Source organism: Coloeus monedula (genome assembly GCF_965178545.1).
Source record: "Coloeus monedula genome assembly, chromosome: 2".
NCBI lineage: Eukaryota > Metazoa > Chordata > Aves > Passeriformes > Corvidae > Coloeus > Coloeus monedula.
The window spans coordinates 2,086,618-2,099,360 of NC_138782.1; the positions used below are offsets into that span (position 1 = coordinate 2,086,618).

At 41.1% G+C, this 12,743-nt stretch overlaps 1 protein-coding gene across 2 annotated transcripts in view; it reads left to right on the plus strand.

Annotated features, from left to right (window-relative positions):
• The window catches only part of EML6 (EMAP like 6), a gene marked incomplete at both ends in the record, with an annotated part of 86,405 nt that overhangs the window by 20,677 nt on the left and 52,985 nt on the right, over nucleotides 1–12,743 (plus strand). For both annotated transcript variants that reach the window (XM_082302609.1, XM_082302610.1), the window contains 3 exons: nucleotides 4,224–4,383; nucleotides 9,821–9,919; nucleotides 11,007–11,075. In XM_082302609.1, the coding sequence (XP_082158735.1) occupies nucleotides 4,224–4,383; nucleotides 9,821–9,919; nucleotides 11,007–11,075 (328 nt within the window). The remainder of the gene's footprint in view (nucleotides 1–4,223; nucleotides 4,384–9,820; nucleotides 9,920–11,006; nucleotides 11,076–12,743) is intronic.

Sequence of the window (12,743 nt, forward strand, 5' to 3'; positions counted from 1 at the left end):
AACTGAGGAAAGAAACTCATTTTGCTCTGTGAAATGGGGAATTGCTGAGTGAGTGTGTTCTTCGCTGCCATGTGAGGACAGCTCTGTTCCTTAGCACTATGTAAACAGTAAAATCCCTGGTTTTCCTATGTGCGGCTGGCCTGGAAGTGTCCTGCCAGGAGCAAGAGGAGGCAACAAAGGAGAAAATACCTGCTGGCACATAGTGGCTATTTTGGGACAGGCTTGGAGCTTCTTGGAAACGATGTTTCTTCAGAGATATTTTTGCTGCAGAGAAAAAAAGCCTCAGAAAAATTGTTGTTGTCTAATATGTCCATTGTTCAAACATAGCAGAGTCAGTGCCCTGAGTACTTCACAAGTTTCACCTAAATTCTGAGGAAAGACCTGCTGTGTTCTCTGTTCTGCTAAACTGTGGGGTTTGTAGGTGGTTTTTAACAAGAACCATCAATTCTTTCATTGTGAAAAGAGACTTCCTGAGGAGAGTTGATAGAGTGCAGACACTATCTGCCTCTCCCAAAGTCTCCATTAACATGATCTAGTGCTGTTACAGAAAACTGCAGAATTCTGTGAAGGTTTGTCTAAACAGGAAAGGTTATTCCAAATTTAAAACTGGATGGATTTGAAATAGAGATTAATTGATCAGTGTCTAACTATCTCGAGTTAGTTTAGATTAACATCAAATTTACATGCTGCTTTAAAGTGCAAAACATCCCAGCATGGAGGATGAATTATATTGTCAAGAGCAGGTGATTTCAACCAGTCTAGTGATTTTGTTCAGAACTGCAGGTGTTTGTTTCCTTTTCAAAAAGCACTTTCTTTTTTGTCAGGTGGGATGCTCTGGAAACCAGCTTTGGTTTGTATGAACAAAGAATCATTGATAGGATGGTTATTAAAAGATTCAAATGAATATGACATTTGAAATAAAAAACATAACTTAAAAAATTATGCACCAAAACTACAAAAGCAAATGTTCAGTTTTTGGCTGCTGCAGTGAAAAAGTGTTTTGCCTCTCTGATAAATAGGATAGTGCAGTGATAGATTTAAAAGACCCAGAGTAGTGAGATTTAAACCTCTATCTCTCATCTGATACACCCATTTCAAGGTCTCCATCAATTCCCTGTGCCTGTATTAAAGATAACAGGAGTGCTTACTTTTTGCAGCATCAGGGAGCAATTATCTAATGCAAGTTAACTGCTGTGAGCCAAAATGCATTTTTACTTTGATTACTTTAGGCTTTCTTGATGTATTTCAGTATTTGGAGCCATAGAAAAGTCTAGTTTGGAAGGGGCCTTCAGACATCATCCAATCCAACTTTCTCTTGAGAGCATGGCCTTAGATTTGGTTGTTTGGGGTCCTGTCAAGCCAATTAAGTCCTGAACCATTTCCAGTGAGAGAATTCTACCACTTTTCTAGGCAACTATCCTATTTCTAGTGAAGATATGTTTTCCTTGTACCCAGACAATGTTTCCCTCAAAACAGCTGGTGTCTCTTTCCTTTGTCCTCTCCCTGTGCATCCATGTGAAATGAGCATCTCCACCTTTTCTGTAACTGCTTTTGAGGCTTGAGCCACCTCTAAACTTTTCTACTTAATTCTGTCTTGGAACTTCAGATTTGTACTCTGCTTACAAGTGTATGGAACCTGTTAGAGAAAGCCAATATAGACAAATACAGTGTAGACAAGAAGCAAATACTTTTAGTCCACTGGAATTCTAATGTATTATTTTAAAAAAAAATAATCTTGGAGCGGGATATTATTGCAACAGAAATTGCGGAAGTAGTATGAGTTTCCCATCTGGCAAGGCCCCCAGACCAGATGGATCCACTAATGACTTTTATAGAGCATTTCATCAGACCCTGCTGGAACACGAGTGCGGCATCTTTAATTATCCTAAATTAACACGGTTCCAGCCTTGGATGCTTAGATTCAGGCTTGTTGATCTTGGAAGGGAAGGAAAAGGAAATGTTCCCTGAAAGATCATCTTCCTAGCAGATGTTTTTATTAATGAGGTATAATGTTAAAATATTACCTGAGCTTTCTTGGCTCATCCTGAATGGATCATTTGCGTAAAAGAAGTGCCTGTGGATGCACTTAAAGAGCTTTTTTGCAGACACATTAGAGTGCTTTTGGAATTTACACAGGCACATTCAGCCAGGAATCCCATTGCTTTCTTTGCCTTCCCTGGAAGGAAAGGAATGGGCACTCCCAAAGAGTTGATCTCTGCCTCTTTCCCTCTGTGTGCACCTGCTCCTGTTGCTGTTCCCACAGAAAGAAGTTCTTGTGTGGGGAAGTGTCTGCCAGGGACAGTGGGCAGCACCAGCAGCAACTGCTGCTGCTTTGATCCCTTGTTTCCATCCCAGCTCCTTAGCACGAAGGAGTTTGTGTCCTTTTCCCTCAAACCTGGAAAACAGAGACATTTTCTTGGGAAATTTCTTCTGCTCACATTCCCCCCCGCCCCCCCTCCCCTTAAATCTCATCCTCCCTGTAGAAGGAATAGGAATTGACCCTGTAATAATTTGTTTTCTATACCATAAATTGCTGTCATTTGAATGCCTTGTCTCTTCTAATCATATTTTCATAAAAATATAACAGTATTTCAGTGTTTTCCAGTGGTGCAAATAGTGATGCGGTTTCATTACGAATGGTCTAGTTGTGGGATGTTTGCTTAGAAAAGTTGAATAAATGCACCTTAACAGTTCAAAACACAGGCAATGAAGTTGACACCCATTTAAGGAGGCAGAGAAGGGCATGGAAATCTTACACCCTGAAGACAGCATGGGATCTCTGCAACAGAGATATTGTATAGGTACACTTACAGTTTTTATAGCTGAACACACATCGAACGTGTAAGTCATATACAGGTATCAAACAGTCACCAAGAGTTGTTCTTGAAATTTGGCTTCATTTCCTTCCTCTAACCCACTGTTCTATCTGCCAGAAATAAGCCCTTGATTATCTAAGAGCCAGACTGAACGTGGGCAGGGGGTGTGCATCGGAAAGGCTGGTGGCGGGAGATGATGTCCTCAGCAGGGGTGGGAAATCAGATTGCTAATTTAGGTGCCAAAAATTGATATTATTCCCTAATTTTAGTTCCCCCACTGGCTGACTTCATGCATCAGAAAGGATAAAACAAATGCCAGAGACATTCAGTACAGATGTGCTGATGTTTAGGAAATATGTTCCTGCTCTGAACCCAAGAGGAGGCTCTGGTGTGTGAGAACTGCTCTGAGCTAAATGGTGGCACGTGTGATTAAGTTCTCCTCTAGCAGTGAGAAGAGATCAGCCCAATTAATCTTTTCCTTCTGGTTCTTGAAGAAAAGTATCCTAACTTAATTACAGCTATCACACCTTAAGTTTGTGGTGTCACCTTTTATTGCCTGTATAGGTTTAGAACTGAGGTAAACTGGTACTCTATATAATGTACAACCCAAGCCTGGGGAGGAAAGGAGGAATGGGCAGGGGAGATAAAACAGGTAAATTGTGCTAATATTGTTCTTTTTCCTTTAAATGCGTATGTTTACAAAACTTTCTTAAGCTTTTTGATTAATTTTTCTTAATAATTAGTTTTATCTGCTCCTGGGATAGCAGAAGTACTCAGCTCCCCTCAGTGACCTGTTGAGTGCCAGTTTATTAATAGGATGTTTTTCTATGTGTAGCTCCCATGCTCAGCCATTATTCAAATTTGTTTCCTGGGCAACTGTGTAAATCTGCCTTTGTATTCATATGACTTTGCAGAGGGGGGTTTATTATTATTTTCATATTTGAAGGGTTGTGAACAGAAATATGGTTTGATGCTGGTGAAACAATTTATTTCTGTGTCACCTTGAGATTGCTATGTTTAAACATATAAAGATGAAAGGATTTCTTGTGTGTATTTCTCATAGTGAACAATATTCATTATTGAGCCTCTGGTCCATATTTCAGAATATTTGAGCTGATGTGAAAAAGAGGAATAAATAGTAGGAAATCATCCATTATAAACCTGTGAAAGACTAATATCTAAGTTTGTGTTTTCAATCAGCTTATCAACAAAAAGTATTTAAAAATTCTCTGGTTATGCTTTTCCTTTTTCTAGTTAAAATATTATTACATGATAAATTGTACTCTGCACTCACCATGTCACTCAATGCAAAACGTTCTAAGTAAATACTGGAAGAGACTGAGTTTTGAAGAAAAGTGCTGTGATCATTCCCAAGGTGTGTTATAACTTGAAGTGTATTGTTTGCAGCCTTGCAGTTCACCCGGATAAAACGCTGGTAGCCACAGGGCAGGTTGGGAAGGACCCCTACATTTGCATCTGGGATTCCTACCGTGTGCAGACCGTGTCTGTCCTGAAGGATGCGCACACGCACGGAGTCGCCTGCCTGGCCTTCGACTCGGACGGCCAGGTCAGTACAGCTCCTTCTCTGGGTTCTGAACTGAGCTGGATTTCTGGTTCTCAGAAAGATGCACGTTCCGTGTTTTGTGTTTCAGTAGCTGCAGTGCTGGAACTGCTGTTCCGATTTAATTGTGATTGCAGTTCAAGGCCTAGGTTTGTATTGTAATTGCGGTAGGAGGACTGCAAATGCAGCTCGTGCACAGGGGGTGCTTTTGGGATGAAATCACAGCTTGGCCTCTGAGTGGAGTGGAGGCATCAGGTGTTGGACAGGTATCCAGAGCAGAAACGCCCCTCTGTGGCTTAACTGCAGTGGCTTCACCATATACTTGTTACCTGCTGTCCCAAGAAATCAGTTCCTGGCAAAGCCCTCACAACCCTGCAGCTTTTCTGGCAGAAGAGCTGCACTAATTTCACTGCTGGGAGAGTCTCCTTGGCTGGGGTGCACAGGCAATTTAATTGAATAATGGCATTAGGACACACAGTGTTGCATTGTACAATGGGATTAGTCTAGATGATACCTTGAGACAAAATTTAAAGTATAACTAAATGGTGGGCTGTTCCCAGCTAAACACAAGGATTTTTTTCTCCCTGGCAGTATTAAAAGCTTTCAGTTTTGAGTGAAGTAGGAGGCAAACAGACCTAAAATTCACATATACCTGAGAAATACTTCACAGAGCTTTATAAATAAATATCTGGCTGTGCAATTTTGTCATTATTGATGACAATTTTGTCCTGGTGAGTTTCTTGATGTAATACTTGCTAAAGTATTTTTAGGAATGCTTAGATTAGCTGATACCAAAAACCTCAGACAAGAAAACCCTCAGATCAACAGAACAAAATTTCTAATGGTGTAATATTTTTTTTAAGATACTGTTCATTCAGAAATAAATGCTTTTCATTTTTCCCCTCATTTTTAACTTCGTGAGACTGGTGGTTAAACTTTTTCTTAAAGCTATTTAAGCACCTCATGTGAATGAAGAGTCAGGAGCCCAGAGGGTGTTTGAGGTGGAGGCCTTCCTGAAGATCCTGCTGGGTGCTTGCTGTAATTAAAACCCAAACTCACTCCCGGGTTGACCTTGCAGAACAGTGACAATTCCCTTTCTGGAAGTGCTTGGGAAGTTGCAGTTTATTCTGGAAATAAAAAACTGCATTGAACACTCTTCTATCTGGAGAACAACCAGTGCTGGAGAACATGAATATGGATAATGCATCTTGGCTTTTGCTGCTCTTCCTGGCTTTGCAGGAGAAGCTGCTGCACTGAGCCAGAATTAAAGGGCACGGTAGGAAGTCTGTGAGTATTTGGAACTCAGAGCTGCTGGCAGTTCTGGTTTGTTATGCAGCATTCCCAAGGGAGCTGGTGTCTGTGACAGGGCAAAACAGGTTGTGCAGACACTGCTTGCACCTCCCAGTGCAAAGCTTTCCTTCTTTTATATGCAAAGACTGTTAAAAGCCAGGGAAGATTTGCATTTCAGCCTCAAAAAACAAATAAATGCAACAGTCAGGTATGGTGTAGATGCAATAAGAGCTGTACTCTTTTCACTGCTAACTCCGCCAGCTGTCCATTTCCTAAATAAAAGTACGCAGAAGCAAAGCCCGGGTGAGTCTGCTGCATTCCCAGAGGGGATCTCCACGGATTCAGCTTGGCTCCTTGTGCGTTCCTGTGCGACTGCCGCGCCATGTGCAGGTCTCAAACACAGGGCCACCCTACCTCTCTCTGAGCCAAGTTAATTTACCCTTATTGAACTAGAAACTCTGGGATATCTGTTCCTTTTGGATGAATTAGTGGGGAAATATTCCTCCTGGCCAGACTTGAGCTGACCCTGCACGGAGACAGCACAGTCGTTCCTGCAGTGCTTCCCTGGCATCGTGTTCCAAGGGGTGGAGAACGCAGATCGGTGTGCACAGGCTTCATTATTGTTTCTAATAAATGGAGATGATCAATACACATGGGAGTGCTTGAATGCTACCTTTGTTTTATAGACCTTCAGTACAGCTTTTGGAGACAAGTAGGGTCAGAGTGAACTTCCTATTTTGTTTTACCTGTGTTTAATGCAGTCCTGATGGGAGCTGAATTTCTTGCAAAGTGTTGCTATTTAAAAATACATCGTTTAGTCTGGGCTTTTTCTGTCTGAGCAGGAGCTGCCATTTAGCAGGAGGGAAACTGCACTTTGTTCAAATGTTTAATGAGGAGTTGTCATTTTGCCTGCAATTAAAATGTCTTCAATCAGGAGTTAACTGAAGTTTGTCCTTAAAAGTATTAACATCTCCCCTTCACAGAATTACCTACAAATCAGGTGCCTCATACTGAAGTATTTTATCAGTACTACACAGTTCAATTTCTACTCTGAGTTATTTCAGATTAACCCTTTTTATGTGCTTTTAAAAATATTTTTTACTGGAGTGGGAAGGGCACTGCCATAGTTGATACACACCTAATGAAAAATTTAGAAATGCAACATTAGGCTTCTTTAGCCAGATCTTCCAAATCCGTATAGATTTTTAAATAATTGTTTAATGATGTGCCTAAACTACTTGGCAGCTGTTTTCTTCTGGTAGTTCTGTGAATTCTCTGAATAGAATTCAAATTCCCTTCCAGAAGGAGAACTAAAAGTGTGTTTCTACCAAAAAGGAAATTCAGCATTTATCACTTTTCTGCCGGCAGGAGACCTTCCTCAGCAGGCCTGTGTTAAAAGAAAATACAAAATACTTCTTAGTTTCCCATAGTGTTTTCACTGCTGATACCAAAGTCAGCAAGGGAATAAACTTTCTAACACAATTTGAAGTTTTAAAAAGCAGCCATTCTGTATTCCAGCACTGGACACAGTTGGAGGAGTGATTTTTTTCTCTAATCATGACTCTCTGTCATGGAACTTTACAACAGGTCATTTATTCCATCCTGATCAGACATATTACAATGTATTTCCCAGCTAATACATAAACACCATTTTCCCCAGAACTAATTTCCATGCCTCTGCCCCTTACTGGAGCTCCGTTTGTGGTCCTAGAGCTTTGTCTAAAGGGGTCTCTGGTGCTTGTACTCACTGAGAGCCCCCAATATTGTAAGGACCTTGCCTTGAACATCTCTTAGGGTGTGCACTGGTGTTTCTTGTTTCACAACTGCCACAAAACCCGCTCAGGTTCCTCATTTTCTGTTTATCCACTGGTTCCAGCTACCTTTATTATCCTGTGGGTCTTTTATATGCTTTTATCTAGTTGGCTAGTTAGTTGTTACACTCTATTTTGCAGTTTCAAGGGAATGGAGCATTTCTATCCTCCATGTTGTCTGTCAAGTCCCCCCTTCTCTTGAGACTGTCTCTTTCAGACAAGTCTCAATACTTCATGTTCCAGCACAAAGTGTTGCAACAACTGTAGCATTGAATTAAATTGCTTTCAAAATCAAAGGAGTATAATTGGAGATTGTCCTGCACTCCTTAGATGGAAAATGTTCTCTTGGCCCTAACTCCTCTTTGTGGTTGTTGCCAAAGTGCCCTGCGGGGAGACATTAATAGTGCTTGGAAATAGGAACCTTTAGGAAGCCACTTATAGGCATTGTCTCCACATATAAAATAGGTCCCATTACCAGTACCGAAGGTCTGATTTCCTATTTCCCACTGTTGGCCTGCTGATCGATGCAGGGCTCAGATGTGTGATTCTTCTGTGTCCTCAGTGCCATTGGGCCAGTGGAGTTTCTCAGTGGCCCTGCAGCTGGGAGTGGTGTGACACTGACCAGCTCCAGCACTCTAAGTTCTATGGACATTTTGAGTAATGTTAAAGCACAGAACTCCATCCACATTGTGAGTTCTAGCTATAACAGGGTTATGTTTCTTAAGGGGAAATATTATTAAATCCTGCAAAAACTATCATTTTATTTCTTTGTTCCACTGTACAAACTTCTTTAACTCTCCCTTCACAACTCTGTTATGAGTCAGAGCCCATTGACAGAGTTCTACCCTCCCCCCCCCAAGGTGAACCCTCCAAGGGAACCTTGTTCCTCCCAACAATATTTGAGAACATATCCAGACTGCCTCATGGAAACATTCTGTTCCTCTAGGAGCAGCTCATTTCCTCTCTCTGTATTTTGATTCCAGTGGAAGGAGACTGGACTCAGAGGAATTTGTGGTATAAGTCTGTAAATAGTTTTTTCTGGTGGTGAGGGGTCTCGAGTAGGGTATTTTGGATGGTTTTTGTTTTGTTGTTTTCATTAGCACCACATTGCTTAGTGCGTTTTCTGGTGGGACGGTGGTTAAGTTCTGCATTATTCACTAGGCAGGTATTACATTGGCATAATGCCTGTTGTCAGCTCCCATTAAACCCAAGTCCCAAAACATCTTTTCATTCCTCTAAATCAGGAAACTGTAACTGTTAAGACAGCAGAGGGTGTGTGAACCTACTGCACTTGATGCGGAGGCTGTTGAGGGGCTCTCCCAAAAGGGAAAATGTGCACTGTGGATTTACACTCAGGAATGGGATGAAAAGGCCTTGAGTACCTGCTCTCTGAATTATTGCTACAGGATGAAAACTGGAGCCTTCTGTTCTGCCTGAACAGTTATTTTCTCTCTCTGTTATATGGTTGTTAAGAGTTTTATTGCATTCAATGTTTTTTCTAATACAGCATGTCAGAGGAGTTTCTGGTAATGACACTTGTTTTCTTTGGTGGCTCAGTCCTTTTGTGTTATCACAGACAGCTCCAGATTTTAAACAATTTGCTTACTGAAAGTTTGAGCCCATTTTTAATGGAATTCACGTTAAGTTGGACAAAATGAGGACAGTCACTGGAAGGGAAAAGACCTACAACTTCCATAGTAATTGCTGATCTTCTGGGTATGTCAGAGATGGATGCACTCTGCTTTTTCCCTTCCAGATTTCCCCCTCCATTTTATTCTGTTCTTTTTATTTCTTGCATTATTGAGATTGAAAAGTGTTAAAGTTAAGTTCTTTTAATTGATGACCAAGAAAACTTGAATTTAGCTTGGTTGTTAATGAATTAGTTATTTTAACTGGTGATTTGATACACCAAGCTATATAAAAGGTAATTATTAAAAGTACATCCAGTTCTGGTTCTAAAGCTCAACAAAATGAGCATAATGAACAAAGCAGGAGTTGGAAATAGTGAAAGCTTTTATTTCCCTTTCACTTTTATTATCAGATTAATAAATCAAAGTGCCAGAGAGGTGCGCACCTGAACCAAGCACCTCAGATATTTCAGGGTAAGAATTTCGCTTGGAACATTGGTAGCCTGAAATCAATAACCTGACCTTTTAGAGATGAGACATTTCAGTGCTTTCTCCAGTGAGTAAATGTTGAGTGTGAATGTCTTTGCCTTTGGAATGTGGTTCAAACCCAGGTCATGTGTGGGAAAATCCATTTGTGCACATAATCCTGGGATCTACAGCAAAGTGATTTGGGGTTGATTTCCTGTTAACTGGATTGTTGTTGTTTTTCCTCAGCGTTTGGCTTCCGTGGGACTGGATGCCAAAAACACAGTGTGTATTTGGGACTGGAAGAGGGGAAAGCTCCTGGCGACAGCTACAGGCCATTCTGACAGGGTAATTGTATGGAAGCATTCCTGGATTTTGTCTGGGAGCTGCATGGGTGTTTTAAAAATAAGTTTTTGATTGTGTTAGGTTAATGCAAAGGTAATTTTGGTCATTCTACCTGGCTTGTAAAATACTGGACAAGATATTTATTCCTTCTCATTGTGCCAGACCCAGCACAAGGCACTATTAGTAAGCCTAGAGAGAAAATATGTTGTACCTACACACTGAGTAGGGTGATCTGTAGCTCTTCATATGAGATGTGAAATGGGAGCTCAATGGCTAAAGATCATCTTGTCTCTGAGTATGTCAAAAAGACAATTTATTCTGAGGGAAAATTTACTTATATCCCTTTCACTTTTCCTTAAGACAGTTGCCTGTAGAAGAAACTTAATTGGGATAAATATTTCTTTTATATCTGTTAGCTTCAGGTAAAGGATCATAACTTAAATAAAGATGAGAACTGACCAGGTTTGAATTTAGAATGTTATTCAGGATTAGGGAATGTTGTACCGGGTTTAGCATAAGCAAAATACCTGCCTGACATATTTAAAAGCACATGGATGCATACATTAAAGTACATTGCCATGTTCCCAACACAAAAAGCATCTTAGTCCTTGTTCAGATTTTCTCTTCCGGAACTGATTCACTTCCCAGTTTTGCATGTGTGGAAGTTTTGCTGCTGGCCTCAGTAGGTACAAGATCAGGTTCTGAATTAGCAGAATTCTCCAGGACAGGCAAGAAGTACTAAAGTCTTAGTCCCAGTTGACTTTCCCACCCAGAGAAAGGAGCTTTTGCACAGAAGAGGGAGTGGAAAGAATGCCTATGTAAGTATTGTTTATTCATTAACATCTTGGAGCTGGAATGGATTGGCAGTGTGGAGTCAGGGATGAAGTGTGTTGACAGAACTCTGTGAGGAACCCTCCATATTTGCCTTGACCTTTGATTACAGAGAGTTCCAAATTTACCTGAAGAGTGCTCTTTCACTTGTAGTAATACGTTTCAACAGAAATTATGGCTAAGCACTGGTAAAAGCAAGCTGAACCTAGATGCCATTACTGTATAGGTTAAAATATCAGCTTAATGTATTTCTTAACAGATATTTGATATTTCCTGGGATCAATATCAGCCAAACAGGATTGTCAGCTGTGGAGTAAAACACATAAAGGTAAAGAGCTTTCATTATTTACTTGGAAAAAGTACTTGCACAAAAAAATCTGGGTTCTTACCTGATGAGGACTTGAAATATAGGACAGTTTATATTTTTCTTTCTTTACGCTGTGAACATTTTGCAAAATGTTTTGTTTGAAGCCAGTTGAGACATTCAGCAGTGCCTGAGCTGCAGATTCCCTGAACAAGAAAGTCGGGAAGATCCTTTGGTGTAATTTTCATTCATTATATACTTACAATTTTGGGTCTTCTGCCCTCTCCATTCCACCCTAATGGTCTCAGCCTTTAGTGGTTTCCCTCTTCCAGCATCACAAAGGGTCACTGAGCAGCTGTAGGAGGAACAAGGATACAAAGTGTGAACAGAATGACCTGCTCTTGGGCTTCTCATGGAACACCACTGAGAAGTGTGCAGGGCCTGCAGAGAGAAAACTCTGGTGCCCCACTATTTGCTCCCTCTAAGTCACCCTTTATGGCAGTGTTTTAAATGTAAACCTAATATGTATCAGATGTTTAGGGTAAAACATTCTCATGCCTGTGGAAAGCTTAGAAACAAATCCTTGTTTGCCAATATCCCCTTCAGGTTTCTATTTTTCTCCAGTCTCCTCAAAAACATTCCTAACAGATGGCAATTATTTCACATGACTGGGGTGGGAAGAGCTTTAACTAGAAGTTTAGGAAACCAGTTAATATCTCTAGTTCTGGTTCCTGAGAAGCTCGTGCCCTTAAACCACCACTGCTTTCAACTGTGGGTGGTTTTGGCAGCACTGATACCATCTGTTGTGTTCCACAAGCTGTTTTCCAAAACCTGTCTTTGGCACCTGTCTTCTGTTTAAAATGGCCATAATCACCCTGAACACAGAGAATACCAGGCACTGTAGATACACAGAGATAAAGGAATGCCAAAAAATAGGAAAAATGCAGCATGGAGGGGAAGTGACTCCTTGTTTCCCTCCAGTGGTGCTCCAGCAGAGGCCTGAACTTGCTGTTCAGTACAAAGCGGCGGGAATGTGATAATAACAGCTCTGAAGGAATAGTATCACTGTGAGAATTGGGACTAATGCTTAGGAATTGTGCTGTTTATGCCTTTAGCAATCCAGTTCTGCTGGCTCATTTGGCTGAGCAGGGATTAGAAGCTGAGGTAAAGCCCAGGAGCAAAGGAATCTCACACTGAGCTCAGGATCCTCCCTCCACCCTTCTAACACTGCTGCCTGCTCTCCCACCCTTCGTCAGCTGACCAGAAGGGAGGAGAGTTTGTTTTACTCACAGAATGAGAGCCCTGGGGGCAGTATTCCCTCTGCCTTCTAAATTGGCTGATGTTAAGAGGCAAAGGGAAAATTTAATTGAATTAACAATAGAGAAGGAGCTGAAATAAAAAACTTTGATCCAAGGATTTTCTGGAATAAAGAATTTTAGAAAAATACCTAAAAATCTGGCTGTAGGCAAATGAATAGAAATGGGAATAGATGGATGTGATAAATCTATGTCAGACACATCATTATTCCTGTCCAGTCTCTGCCTGTGTCTGTCCAGTGTCCACTGGATGGAAGAGCAGGGATGGCTCCACTGACAGACTGTGCTGTGCCGCACCCCAGGGATTTGCTGTTCTGTATCTGCACGTGTCTAGAATGTCCTGGTGCTGACAGGACTGGAGATTTCAGTAATTCTC